This window comes from Zosterops lateralis (assembly GCF_965231275.1).
Source record: "Zosterops lateralis genome assembly, chromosome: 18".
NCBI lineage: Eukaryota > Metazoa > Chordata > Aves > Passeriformes > Zosteropidae > Zosterops > Zosterops lateralis.
Genome location: NC_139778.1, coordinates 1,529,515 through 1,544,159, shown reverse-complemented (window position 1 = coordinate 1,544,159; position 14,645 = coordinate 1,529,515). Strand labels below are relative to the sequence as shown.

Sequence of the window (14,645 nt, the reverse complement as noted above, 5' to 3'; positions counted from 1 at the left end):
ATGATGTGTGCCCCCATTACAGTGGCTCATCAGCCTGTTTATCCCAGATGGGTCTCTCTATGTCAGTCCACAAAACTCCCAGCCCTTCCCCTGCCCAGCACGACATCAGGGTTGAATAGCAAACAGTTGCTGGCTGCAGAGAGCACAGGAGTGTCCAGTCAAGACCCATAGCCCAGGGCATGGCTGCAGCTTCATCAGGTTCCTCATTTCCTTTGGCAGGGATGCCAGTGCTCTGCAAGTTTTTCACTTGGTGGAGTGTGATGAGCTTGGAGCACGGGGGAGAGGTGCAGCTTCAAGCAGAAAAATCTGAATTTGCCCCACTGCACTCTTAGGGCACAGCAAAGGACTCCCTGACCTCCTCAGCCTGCCTCTCAACTGAACTTCTCTGTCCTCCCCCTTCCCTTTCTCTCAGAGAACACCCTCTGCTTTCTCAAAGGGTTCTGCCCTTCCCAAAGCCTGGCCATGTGGGGCCAGCTGAGCTCTGTGGTGCTCAGTGTGTTCCTCTGGACATGCACCCGAGGGTTTCCCTCTTGGAGCTGAGGGCCCTGGACAGCGTTCAGGTTCATTCATACCAAGATTAGAGAGATTTTCAGAAACAGACTTTGGGAAATGTAATACGGTATTATAAATCCTGAGTCAGTGTACAGCCATCTGTCACAATAAATAGCTTCTGTCCCTTTGTTTTGTGTGTGCCCAACCCTTACGGGCTCACTGGGAGTATTTCTTCCTTTATTTAAACTAAACCTGAGCACCAGGAACCAGGTAGGGGGGCAGATCCAAACCTGGCTGTGCATCCGAGTCATGGAAGCAGCTGCCCCGTTCCAAATGACCAAAGCCCCCTATGAACATTCCCAGGGCATGAAATTTGTGGCTCAGGTCTGTAGCTCAGATCCCTTTCTGTTCATAACCCAATCTGCCCTCAGTGTGCAGCTCTGCCAGGGAGGGGATTGGGAGATTGGAGCTCATCTGCTTTGCAAGCAGTGTTCAATTCCCCTGCTATGCCTTGAGCTGCTGTGTGTCTCCCCAGCCAGATGAGCATTAATAGCTAGTCTGTGCCTACTCTCTTTTTTATTTTTTTCCTCTCTCGACAGATTCCGTCTGATGTGCAATAAAATCATCACTCACAAGATGTTTGATCACGTCGTCTTGGTGATCATTTTCCTGAACTGCATTACCATTGCCATGGAACGACCCAAAATTGAGCCTCACAGCGCTGTGAGTTTCTGAGCTTTTCTTGTGCTCCTTGTGGAGCGAGCACCTGTGGCTTGGACCCCACTGCTGTGCACTCAGTCTTGTTTTTTCTTTCTCTTTTTAAAATGGGAAGGTATCAACACCCCCTGAGTATCCTTTGAATTAGGTGCAGCAACTCTCCTGGCCCCTACCCAGTCTTCTTTCAAACCACAAGAGCACAGATCGTGGCTTGCAATATATATCCAATATCTCATTTTTGGAAGCACGATCAAGGTTTTAACACATGACATAGCATGACATCTGTCTCAGTTTCCTTCCCTGAGAAACCTTCAAACACTTTTCCTCTCTCAACACAATGTTCACTTCTTCCATCTGTTCCCCACAGGCAAGTATGTGTGGTGCGAATGGAATGGGGAAACTGTTCATTTCATACTCTTCTCTCCCCTTTGTGTATCAGCTTTGTTGTGACACCAGAAAAACTGAATTGATGCAGGCACTGCAATGCCAGTTCTTGGAACTTCTTTGTTCTAATACTCAATATAAGGATTCCTCAAACCAGACCCTCACACCATCAGCATCCAGCAATCAGAGGGGTGGAATCATTTTATTGCTCTTTATTTTAGCATAGACTGGGGCTGAGATGTGCTGGGCTCTTGCTGATTTATCGCCCAAGACTGCTCATATCACAATCATATAGAATCCTGTTTTGTTGATGTAGGCGTGTCAGGCTGTTCATTTTTGTGGATTTTCAATGTAAGACCTTAAAACTGGAGTCTAGACTGCTCTCTGCCTATTTTAAGCATTTCCTAGTAGTCCTTCTTACTGTAACAGTTTGCCCAGCAGTCCTTTCCCTAAATCCTTTTTTTTTTCAGCTCCCATGCAGTCATGCACCAACTCACAGCTACAAGAAGTGAGCAGGGCTCCCTGCCAGCTGATGTAGCAGGAGATCACCCTGCTTATCCCTAAATGGGGCACTCTGAGAACCTCCCTTAGAATCCTAACTGCTTCCTTTGAGCCCCTTGCTCTGTCCTCAGAGAGTTACCATTCCCCAAAACTGGCTCCAAAAGGAGCTGCAGGTACACAGAGAAGGGAAATGGGTGACATGTGTAAGCTGGAGGAGCCCACAGCAAAGAGCTGTAGCACACAAACCCAGTATTTCATACAGGAGAGGAGGAGCTGTGGTGTCCCCTGGCATTGGTAGAGTGCTAAGAAGAAATGAGACAGGGACTGGTGTGAGGTTCATCACCATTAGGTTATAACAAGGGAGCTGGACCATGAACTGGGAGTGCAGAGAAGGGGAATGCTGAGCAGTGGGGCAGGGGGTCCAGGAGGAGTACATGGGCCCTGCCTGTGCAGGTGGAGCTCTCATCTGGAAACCAAGAGAGTTAGCTTAGGTTGAGTTGTTTAAAATAATTCTTCTTTGCTTCCCTGAGCTGTGGATTTTCAAGTGAGTTCTCTGTCCCTGTCCCAGTTTCAGCTGGCTTATCAGAACAGGGCCCACTGTTGTGAGCCAGAATGCACTCCCCACTGCAGAGTGCACGACACGGACCAGGGAGATTATCCTTCAAAACAGCCACATGCTTGCCAGGCAGGAATGCAATATCCTCAGTCTCACCTCCGTGCTATTGGTGCTTTATCTCCAGCTGCACAAGCAGGTCCCTTTCCTCTCCCTCCTGCCCACTCCCTGCCCCCCTACAGCAGCCTTTTGTGTGGCAGTCAGCTAACAATGGAGATGTTTCCTATCACAGCTCATGCAATCACAGTACAGGTCTAGGACCTAATTAATTATGGACCCTGTATGGAAACAAGCTACTTTGTAGTTCCTGAGTCACTTCCAGTAAATCATGATCTGGCAAGCGAGAGAGTTGCCAAGGTGTTTTGTCTTGTTTAAATTGCATCTCATTTTGAGTGAGAGATCTGCATCTCTTATGGGACTTCTCTGTAGGGAGAGGCAGAAATAAATCCAAAATTGTTAAAAGCAGGACTGGGGCCAATTATATGTGCTCATACATACGTGCACACGCATCACTGTTCCTCCAGCCTCTGCCTTCTGTTGTCCATTTCTCAGTGCAGGGAATCAGAAGCTGTCTAGGGATTAGGGAAAAGTGTAATTTATTTAATAATCATCATTAAAAAGCAAGGTTTCTGCTGACTGTAGATAGGGAACCAGTCCATGGGCTCATCTGTAATCACTAGCTGCTCTTGCTGAGTGGTGGCACTGAGGAGGACACGGTCTGGTGGGTAGTGCAGGGGACTGGGAAATGAGGCTGTTGGGCTTCACGCCAGGTGTAGCCCGTGGCTTTGGGGAACAGAATCGACCTTTTGGGGGCAGCTCTCATCTGGCATAAAGCCCCAGAGCTTTTCTGGCTTTGCTGGAGCTGTGACAACTCACGCCAGCTGCACTTCAGCATCCCACGGGTCCCGCTGCCTCCCAGCTCTGTCACTCTAATATTGAATTTCTAGGAGAATTGGGAGCTCAGTGATATTTACACGATGCAGTGATGTCTGCAGGTGAGAGGCAGGTAGAGATTTGTCAAGCACGTCTCAAGGAGGCACAGATCCCTGTTTCCGCTGTGGGGGGAGGGTGATTTGGGGGAAATTAGGGAGGATTTGGAGACAAACTGGAGGGTTTGGAGGGAGGTGCTGGCGGCTGTCCCTGTCCATGGTGCTGACACAGAGCCGGGTGCTGGCAGGGCTGAACCACAGAGTGTTGTTATGTAAATATTTGGATTTTTGTCCTCTTTGCAAGCAAACAGTCCAAGGCTTGTTTCAGCACAGAATCGGGAGAACAGTTTTTTCAACCACCCAAATATGCACAGGGGGATGCACAGCTGCACAGAGCAGGCGATAAAACATTGTCTCTCATTTTCTTTCTCGTAGGAACGGATTTTCCTGACACTCTCCAACTACATCTTTACAGTCATCTTCCTGACCGAGATGACAGTTAAGGTAAATGCAGGTGGAGGATAAGCTTGCCTGTATTTGTTGTTTTTTTTATTATGGTGGACTCACAAAACCCTTAGGTCTACCAGCTGCGAGTGCGGTGAATATTTTCCTCTTCTGAATCATACTGAGATGCCCACCACATGCCTTATTCTGAGCATGTTTTACATCAGAACAATTTCACTGAAGTTGCTCTTGATTTACACCATTATAGGAGCAATGGGATCCTTGAATTCAGCAATCCTGCCCTATTCAGCAAAGCTCTTGAGCACATGCTTAACTTCGACCATGCATGTAAGTCCCATTGTCTTCAACAACCAGTTGTCCTCAACAACCTAAGCTGCTGTGTGCTTTCCTGAGGACAGAGAGACTTAAGCACATTGAAACACTTTGCTGGATTTGAGGCAGGAGGCTCAGAAACCCATGGCTGTAAATCTCTCTTGTGTAATTCATAATCATCTCACTGAATAGTTGCTCTTTCTTTGGAAAGTTTTTCTAGTTTATTTATTTGCAAAGCTTTTACATGATTGCTTGGGTCAGCCGCTCTTCATCTTCTCTCCTGCACTTTATAGGAATAAAATATGGTCAATTTTTATTTCTTTTTTTAATGGCAGAGCTAAAAATGTTAGGAACAGTTTTGTGAGGTAGGTTTATCTGCATTAAAAGTACGTCAGCTGTAAGGGACAACCTGGGATGTTTCTGCAGCAGTATTTTCATAATTCTTTCAATAGAACACTTTGCTGGTTTGTCTAATTAGTGTTCTGTACTGGGAAGCAAGTAGACTCACAGACTGGTGTCTGTAAATAACACCTTCTCAGCAGGTTGCTAACTGCAGCAAACACGTTGGATGCTACAGTCATGATTTGTTGTAACTTGGTGTCTGGGCAGGTGGTGGCACTAGGCTTGTGTTTTGGGGAGAAAGCCTACTTGAAGAGCAGCTGGAATGTGCTGGATGGGGTTCTGGTGCTCATCTCTGTCATCGACATCCTGGTCTCGATGGTGTCGGACAGCGGCACGAAAATCCTGGGGATGCTGCGTGTTCTGAGGCTGCTGAGGACACTGCGGCCCTTGAGGTGAGTAGAGGCAGGGGAAGATCTGAGGGATGTAGGATGTGTGTGTCAAAATTAGGGCTGAGCGTTCATGCAGGGGAAGGGGCAGATGAGACAAGGGCACCGGTGTCATCCCAGCCTCCTGCAGCTCCACAGACAATGACAGTCTGCAGGTCCTGCTGAACTGCAAGAGCTCTGGGCCCTTGCTGTGTTTTGGGACCGGCCCCAAGTGCAATAGGAAACTGATCAATGCCTCTTTTGCTCATTAAAACACACATCCCCTGCTATTTGTGTTCTCATTTGCTCTGTATAAAGTGCAGCTTAACAGCTTCTTCACCCCCTTTCCTTCAGGCAGTCAATGGCTTTCATAACAAAGAAGGAAATTAGTAGCAGGTGGTAGATCATTTTAAGGAAGCAGAGACTCAACTGTTGCTTAACATAGAATGCAAAGAAGATTTTTTCCCCAGCTCCCCATTAATTTTAGAGAAACATTTACTTTGAAAATGACCCAGACAAGATGAAAGCAATTGTTCCACTAATTTGGCCCCCCAACTCTGCTAGCAGGCAGTATCCCATGCTCCAGGGACAGGCTCCACTCTGAAAAGAACCTGCCCAAGGACCAACTTCTTCTAAACAGGCATCCGTTTGTGACCTCTACCCCAAGGCATGAAGGTTTCTCTTCATGCTAAATGCAGTTCCTCTTTAATACCATTGTTGCTGCTCCTGTTATGCAGCAGCTAATAAACCTTCCTCCTCAAAGCATCTTTGTGTGCCTGTCAAATCTCACTGCTGCTTCCTCCATAAAAAGGTTCGCTTTGAGTCAGGATTTTTTTCTTTCAGAACAGAAAAACAGGACCCTACTTCTGATAGAAGATGTTGTTTTACTACCCCTGTGTGAATAATAAGTCTAAATAACAATGGCTATGCCTATACATATCTTTCAAATATTCTCAACAGCTATTAGGGACATTCTGTTCAATTGGTTCATACATGTGTGTTGTGCCTGGTGAGTTTTAGGATGTAAACTGCTTTTAATCATTTTTATCTGGACAGCTGGTACCATTGGGGTAGTTCAGCTCCCTCACCATGTAAGTAGACTGTATTTCTATGTGACTCCAATTCAGGCTCTTCTCTCTTTGTGTGTCCCCTGGTATCTCCTGCAGTTTTTGGGGTAGTTTCTGCCCAGTTGTTGGTTGGGTAGATTTGCTCTGCTCCTCTGTTTCTGCTGATTTTTGACCTATGTTAAGAAAACCTATAAAATAATCTAGATGGCTCAGGGTAAAAGAAGGATTAATTTCTCTTCTCTGAACTGTGGAATGGAAGTTTCTCTTTTGATGTTCCATGGTTAAATCACATTTAAAGAGAGACATTTGGGTTGTGCTGATCTCTGATGGAGTCACCAGTCTGACCTGGTCAAAGCCCTACAAATTCTTCTTTGTAGGTCTATAGAGCTGTCTGGCCAGGACTTGGGTCTTTTTTAACTGGAGCCTTCCTCACCTATGTGCGTGAATAATCTGCAGTTATGGGGAATAATCCACTCAGTAACTGCAGGCTGAAGGAAGACCTGCAATCTGAACCATGTGTGGGATTAGGCTCTTCCACTGCTATTGCATTTCTGTTGGTATTTGATTTGTTTTCTCAAGAGAGTAAGAGCATTTTTTCAGCCAACATGCTGTTTTCTACTACAAAGGAAATGTAAAAAAAAGACAGCAACAAGCCCATCCCCTAAATATGTTCAGAATCACTTCTGTTCTCCCATTATTAGATTTGTAGGAAATGAAAAAGCAGCCGTCAGACTGAGGGCTTTTCAGTAAGTCATAAATCTCTGCCTGTGGAAGCCCATCTGCCTCGGTGCCGCACATCTGGGCTGCCCTGAGCAGCCTCTGCCACAGCTGCCCACAGCTGCCCACAGCTGCCCTTGCTGCAGGCTCAGCCTGTGGCTCAGGGATCACATCCTCACTGCACAGCCTGGCATGTGCAGCTGCATCAACAGGGGGTGACAGCTGGGACAGGTGACCCGAGGTCTTTGCACACAGTGGCTTCAGTCACCAAGTCTCTCTTGGAGGCTGAGCCAGTTTTTCTTCTTCAGGAAGGTGTAAGGCAGAGACCAAAGCAAATGCTCCATTCACCACAGAAGAGCAAACTTGGCTCCTTCTGTCCTCCCTTTCTGGGGACACTCCAGGACAGGGGTGTAGGAGGACACCCTCAGTGAGAAGCCAAGCCACAGATGTGTGTGTTACACTCAGCTCAGGGGCAGAGACAGTTCTCATCATCTCTGTGTTGGTTTTCCCACTGGATGGCCTGGAAGGGGGATTCTTGCAAAAGATCTCCCTCATTCTGTCTCTGATTTTCTCACCCCATTGCTTTATGCAGCACACAAAACCCCACACACTTCTGCCTTCTGCCTAGGCATTAAAAAAACCTGTATGCAAATCACAGGGTTTTGATTGCATTTTTGATTATCAGCCTCCCACTGAATCCATGAAGATTCATGCCCAGCTTTATGACCAGAATTCCAAAAATAAATTCACGGTGGAATGACATTTAAAGATGTTTCCATGACCCTGTGGTGTTTCAGCCTGTAAAGGCATTGCTTATACAATAACATTCCTTCCTAACGCATTCAACCTGCTGTTGTTGGGATCAAGTGTTATAGCTTAAGATACAAGAGAAATCAAAATTGAAAATGTATTCAGATTTAATATGGGTGGACTTCTGGGCTGCTTTACTCTCTACAGAGCCTGGGATTTGACTTCTAAAGCACACAGATAAATTATTCAATTTTATACTATCGTGGTCTAATAGTCATTTTATAACTCTCTCCTATCTATCATATTATCACCTTTGGTAATTTTCTTTTAATCTGTGGAGGAAGGTCTTCATTAATGTTGATCTCTTGCTTCATCTAAGTGCTGCTACTTCTTCTGAGAGTTCTCATCAGGAAGGCTTAATGTTGGAAATGGATCCAGCTGGGATGATGCTGGCAGTGAGTTTGGAGCATCTCACACCAGGGGTTCAACAGCGCTGGGAATCCTCAGACCAGAAGAACCAGGAGGAATTAGAGAGATTAACATTTCTTCACATCAAAATAAAGAAGAAAGAATGTCTCATTTCAATTTCCCTGTTTGCTTTATGTGTAATTCAGACTGGAATTGTGCTGAATGGAACCTCGTCAGGTCTCCTTTTCCAGCATAACTGCAGAGCTCCAAATTGGCAGCATCCTTCAGCCATAAATTGCCGGGGTGTGGGTCAGATAATAAGATTTTACAAGCCTGGGAGCAGCAGGGCCTTGGCAATACTGATGAGATGTGGGGGTGCTGTATGTTGACATGTTGGAGGTGGTACTAATAATCTGGAAAAGGTGAGAATTTCACTGACACCTCTTAAAGAATTGTCAGACTCTTAGGAGAATATCAGGGATCTTCGCCTGAGTGCTGGATCATGCCCTTAGTCTGAGGCAGCTCCAAGGTCTAAAGGTTTCCATTAGTAAGAACTATTATTTTTCAAAATCTTTTCGGATTCTTTTCTCCCTGTAGTGCTGAAAACAGCACTGGCATGGAGCTAAACTGGTGGCAGCTTTTTACCCTAATGCATTCTAATTTGAGGAATTCTCTGGTTGATCAAAATGCTTAAAGCAGCCAAATGCTGATGTTTTTTAGCCCTTTTTTTCCTCAACATGCACATGATTTTGCAAAGTCAGACAAGTAACCTCCTATTTTCCCTCTCAGCTGGATATGAAATAGTACCTCACTCACAGGGGAAATCACTTTATTATTTCTAGAACAGCATTTCATAATAACTGTTGGAGAAAATTATCAACTTTAAACTCTGGAGACCAAATTCCTTCCTTGTTCCCCCAAACTTAAGGATGCTCCAGTAGTTCAGACCATAGAACTTCAGTTTAAAAGACTGAAGACTTTGGTTCCATCCTGCATGACAGTGGACAGAAGTCCATGATCCCTAAAGTCAGGATCTCTAAAGGCACCAAAGGACCTAATTTACATTGAAATAACTGGAATTGAGTTGCCTCCCTACCTCTGAGAACGTGGCTTGCCCTCCTCCCATGCCTCAGTTTCCCACCTGTAGTTTGGCAGGTGTGTTTCACCCAGGACTGTGTGAGGAATATGAGGGGTATGGAGGTCTTTGGTGCATCTGAGGGGCTGGAAGAGATGTTCAGCCTCAGCCTGTCCAGCCCAAGGCTCGCTTTGTGCACTCAGACGTGGCCTGTTAGGCTGCATCATTACCTGGCTCATTGGGTTGGGCACACTGAGCTGCTCTTCAGCCTGTTTGCTGGGCTGGGCTCAGCTCTCAGCCCCAGCAAGGTCTCCAGGCTGAGTTAATCCCTGTGGGCAGCTTTGGCAGCCCACACTGACCAGTCCCCACACTGCTCATGGGCTGTGCAGCCTTCTGCTCCTTCAGCCATCTCACCCTCCAGCTCCTTCCCTAAAATATCCAGATCTGAGTGTCATGAAAACTGAGGTGTCTGAAATAGGGAATCACAGCACCCACCTGGCAGAGATGCCCAGTGTGAGGAATAGCAGCATCTGCTCTTTGTGTTTCACTGGTAAGAGAGCAGATAAAAATACCACCATCTGTTTCTTTCTGAAAGCGATAACTGATGAGTTACCCTTGACATTTTGAGTAAATATTTAACTGGAAAAAAAAGGAAATAAGCTTTAGCTTTTCAGGATATGGTTTAAACCCCACAGTTTTGGTAAGAGCTGGTGGCCATGCATTGAGCACTACAGGTTACTCAACTTGCAGGCCCTGGGGCAGGAGAGGGATGGTGGAGGTTGGCTGTGGCCCCAGATGAGGCCACACATGACCAGTGTGAATGTGTCCATGGGGATCTCTGCTGTGAACACCATGCCAGGGAGAAGGAGTAGAGGAGAACTTGGACCCTGTCCAGGCAGCAAAACTCCAACAGTGCTTCAGGTGCTGGAGCCAGACTTGGGGAGAAATGGGAGTGGTGGTGAGAGGACTCCCATGGCAAAAGAAAGACCATGGAGAGGTTTGGGGTACATTTGAGAGCCAAGTGTTCAAAGCAGTCACCAGCAGCACCCAGAAACACACAGGCACTTCCCTCCTCTGACTTTCACAGCATTAAACTGCTTCTGACTCGTGAAAGCAGTTTCTATGGCATCAGTACAAACTGATTTACAAAACTGGTGAAATGCTTAATTCCAGCTGGCATCAGGAGGAGGGAGGCATGTAACCTCTTCAAATGCCTTTCTTGGTCCCCACCTTCAGGTCAGTGAGGCTGAATAGCTCGTTCATCTTTCCCAGCATGGTGAGATAGTTTCTCTAAATCACACAAGACTTGTCCTTTCTTTGCAACATTAACCTTGAGAGTATAGTACAGTTTTTCTTTTCTTTTTTTTATTTCTTCAATCATGAAGTCCCCATTATTCTTCTTCGACTTTCTGATATGATGTAATCTTCTGTTATAAAATTCTGTGTGATACCAGACAGAGAGGAGCTACAGAAATTAGGTTAGATGCTTCTGGTCCTGCCAGTGAAGTTTCACCTGTAGGAAAGCAATGTTTTAGAGCTGAGGCTGTTCAGTGGGTATAGAGCAGAAATTGTGATGGTCTGAGGGGTAGCTCAGCTCTCTGTACACAGCAGCACTATAATCACTAACAGGATTATTTTTTTAAGATGAGAGTGGTGAAAACACTGGTACAGGTTGCCCAGAGAGGTGACAGATGCCCCATCCTTGGAAATATCAAGGGCTACTGAGCAACCTGATCTAGTAGGATGTGTCTCTGCTCATTGCAGCAGGTTGGAATAGATGACCTTTAAAGGTCCCTTTCAACCCAAACCATTCTGTGATTCTGTAATTGCTACAGATGTGCAGGGAGATGTATAAGAGTGGCAGTTCCATTCCATGGACCGAGACAGGGAAATCAGGTGTCTTGCCTAAATCTCTATAGGAAGGGACTCTTTGTAGTCCTAGACAGGCTACAGGCATGTGTCTGTGGATGGCCCAAGCAAAACAGCTGAATTTTCTGCCTTGGCTCCTTGTATGTTTTATCCTCCTGCTCTATATTTATGCAAAGCTGCAGAGACCCTTCTCTGTATTAGGCAGAGACCCTTCTCTCCAAGACCTTCATAACTTTACAGGTTAATCTTCCAGAAGTGCTTTTTCCATCATGAATTTTGAGTAACTTGTCATTCTAAAATTTTTTCTAATGCTATGTTCTTCATGTCTTCTATCTTGATAGGAGACAAAACTGGGCAGGAAGAGGACTAACAGCTTTTGTAATTACTTGCCCCTACAGAGTCATTAGTCGAGCCCAAGGACTGAAGCTGGTGGTAGAGACTCTCATGTCATCCTTGAAACCCATTGGGAACATTGTGGTCATCTGCTGTGCCTTTTTCATAATCTTTGGGATCTTGGGAGTCCAGGTGAGTCCTCTGTAAGCCTCAGCACTTTTCTTGAAAGTGTAACAAGCCCCACATTGCCCCATGTACTCATGGCACAGTGTAAGCCTTTCTGAACTTGAGCTGATGTCAGGATGGGTGGGGTGTCTGTGCTCACTGCAGGGAGCTGGACTAGGTGACCTATAAAGGTCCCTTTCAATCCAACCATTCCGTGATTCTATGATCTCCCCTCCACCTTTTTTCTAGCTACAAACTGATGGGGAAATAGAAACTCGAAGCTGAAATCATTGGCTTGTAAACTCCAGAGAGACCTTGAACTGGAGATTCATTCAGATTCTGACAGTTTGTGTAACTGAAAGCTTGCAGAAACAAAGATTTCTGAGCCTGTTTCCTGCCAGCTCTGCTGGCAATATCCTCAGTCCCAGGAGTGCAGGAACCCAAGGGAAAAGGCAGTTTCCAATGCAATTGGTTTCTCATTACCTGGGAAGAAGAGATTGCTTCATATAAATATTCTGACATAACACTTACTCTTTCTGAAGTTTATCTGATCTGTCACAGCCAGACAGATCTTGTGGAAAGCAACTCTATTTGGCTTCGTTTTAGAAGGGTGTCCTATATAATACTTTGCACTAACATACTGCCTAAATAATAAATACAGCATTGGAAATAAACAAGGAAGAAAATCATGCCATCCATAACCACCTCAGCAGCCAGATTGGTTTAGCATTACAGCATAACAACACCCATCCATTATATTAAACAGATTCATAAAACTAAGTATATCCCGTAAAACAATCAGACGTGAGAATATTTATGCCAGACAACAAAACTTTGCAGTATGCTCTTTGAATTTCATCCCTGCTAATTGCAATGCTTTCCCTGGTGACTTGCAGCTTTGCTTTAAATTGTCATGACTATTGATGTGATTCAGTGGTAGATACAAGCAAGACTGATCCTGTATTCAGGATGCAAAACTCTCAGTTAATATTTATGTCTAATTAGGTGTAAGATGAGGCCAGAGCTATTTTCTATAAAAAGATGATCTCTCAGTTACAGTTAGCTTTTCCATTTAAATATAAGCTGGGGATCAAACTGGAGATTTTTAATGCTGTTAAAATCCAGACGCTGAAGTTTCTAACAGCATGTCCTCTTTGTGAAACTGTTTTGGTTGTAGAGCTGCCCATGTGTGAATTGTCATTAATAAGATATGAGAGAAAGGTGGATAAAGCAAGTCCAGTAGGAAACATTGGATCTTTACCTTTCAGAAGTGCCAAACTGTCAAGTACTGACAGGGATCGGTGTTTTTGCAAATTGGGTTTTGTATTTCCAAACCCTGTCAGGAGCACTGCTACTGCTCCCACCTCAGTGGCATTACAGTCCAGCTTCTGGAGAAGTTATATTTACACAATATACTAAAACCAGTTATTTACCTTCCTGTTTAATTAAAGCTTTTCTCTGTGAAGACTATATCTCCCCAGTCTGCCTTACCACAGATAGTGTTTCTCCACGGAAAGATCAGGGAATACTTCTTGCATCCAAAAATTCTATGATTGCGTTGTGCAGTGATTAATTTTGCATGCCTAGAGACCATCTTCCTGCTGTTGGTTTCTGAAGGAAACCCATGGAGTAATGTGTGGGTTTATCTTGTTCACTATTATTTCTACTGTTATTTGTCTAGAACAACAGATCAAACCCCATCAGTGTCTCTTCTTGGTATACCCAGGTAGTGTTTTAAGGAGCCTAGAGAGCAGGTTGGCATTTTCCCCCCTTCCCAACAGTAATGTCAATAGCTTCTGTCAGCAAATAAAAGTAGATTTGTTGGCTGTCTCCTGGGCTTTGAAACCATCCATCCTGCTAGCATCAATCACCCTCTCTGAAGCAGTAATCATCCCCTGCCACTTTCTGTTCCATGCGTGGGAAGCACCAGGTCTAGAATTAAGCACATGGAGGCTCCTGTTCCTCATGCAGGTAAAAATCAGAGCTGACTCTCCAGGAATTGCATCTCCCCAGGCTTAAACTAAAGAAAATAAGCTCAGGATCAGGTACCCAGCACTGGCTGGGCTTGGCTCCTTAAGCTGTGCACAGGGAGTATTTCGGTGACCTGAAGACTACAGAGCTTTATGACAGCTGGGGCACAGCACCCAGGATCAGAGAGCAGAGCAGGACTGACAGGAGGGGCTTGTCTCCCTTCTGAAGTGTCCCTTTGTGACCTCTATGAGCAGAGATTAGTCCATCACTGGGCCTCTTCACTGCCACCTTTTCTCTGCTGACAGAGGGCCCCCGTTAACTTCATTTGTTGTTAACCGGTCTGAGAGTCACCAGAGTTGTTCCACATGTGGTAAAAAGCCATTAGCTGGTCTGGGCTATTGGTTGGGGCTACTCTTGAGCTGACAACTCAGGAGCAAAGGCCTTTGGGCGAGTCTCAGATCACTGAACCAGACAGCTTAATGCATGAGGTGGGTGTCCTAAATGATGTGAAATCATGCATTTGCTCATTAGGTGTGTATTATACAGGCTACTCACTCTTAATAAACTGCTTGAATGAGGTCAGTTCCCTCAACAGCTCTGGTTGGCGTGAGCTGTGCAGAGAACCTCAGAGAAATGCCCATCACCTGCGTAGAAATCCTGTGGACACTTCCTCTCTTTACGTGTTTTGCAGCTTTTCAAAGGCAAGTTTTTCATCTGCCAGGGGGAGGACACCAGAAACATCACAAATAAATCGGATTGTACAGAAGCAAGCTACAAATGGGTCCGGCACAAGTATAATTTTGATAATCTCGGCCAGGTATTACTAGAATGGTAATCTTCTTCTTTGCTCCTTTACCTCCTTGACTTGAAACCTGTGGCTTATTATCCCATGGGATTTTCTTACAGGGCACTGCCAGCCACAGTAAATATTCAGTTCACATACACAGCATTCTGTCTCTGTAAATCCCAAGGGCAGTGTTTCCAAGCAGGCATACACCTCTTTTCAGAACAGAACAAGCACATGTGGCTTCGTGGAGCACTTAATTGCTTCACTGCTACATAACAAACCAAATATATCTTGCAGAAGGGCTTGTCTAATAGAGCTGGACA

General features: G+C 45.4%; 1 protein-coding gene across 1 annotated transcript in view; it reads left to right on the top strand.

Annotated features, from left to right (window-relative positions):
* CACNA1G (calcium voltage-gated channel subunit alpha1 G) overlaps positions 1–14,645 on the top strand; it is a 96,959-nt gene that overhangs the window by 50,807 nt on the left and 31,507 nt on the right. The window contains exons 18-22 of the mRNA XM_083874557.1: positions 1,092–1,215; positions 4,072–4,140; positions 5,023–5,207; positions 11,465–11,591; positions 14,227–14,352. Coding sequence (XP_083730683.1) covers positions 1,092–1,215; positions 4,072–4,140; positions 5,023–5,207; positions 11,465–11,591; positions 14,227–14,352 — 631 coding nt within the window. The remainder of the gene's footprint in view (positions 1–1,091; positions 1,216–4,071; positions 4,141–5,022; positions 5,208–11,464; positions 11,592–14,226; positions 14,353–14,645) is intronic.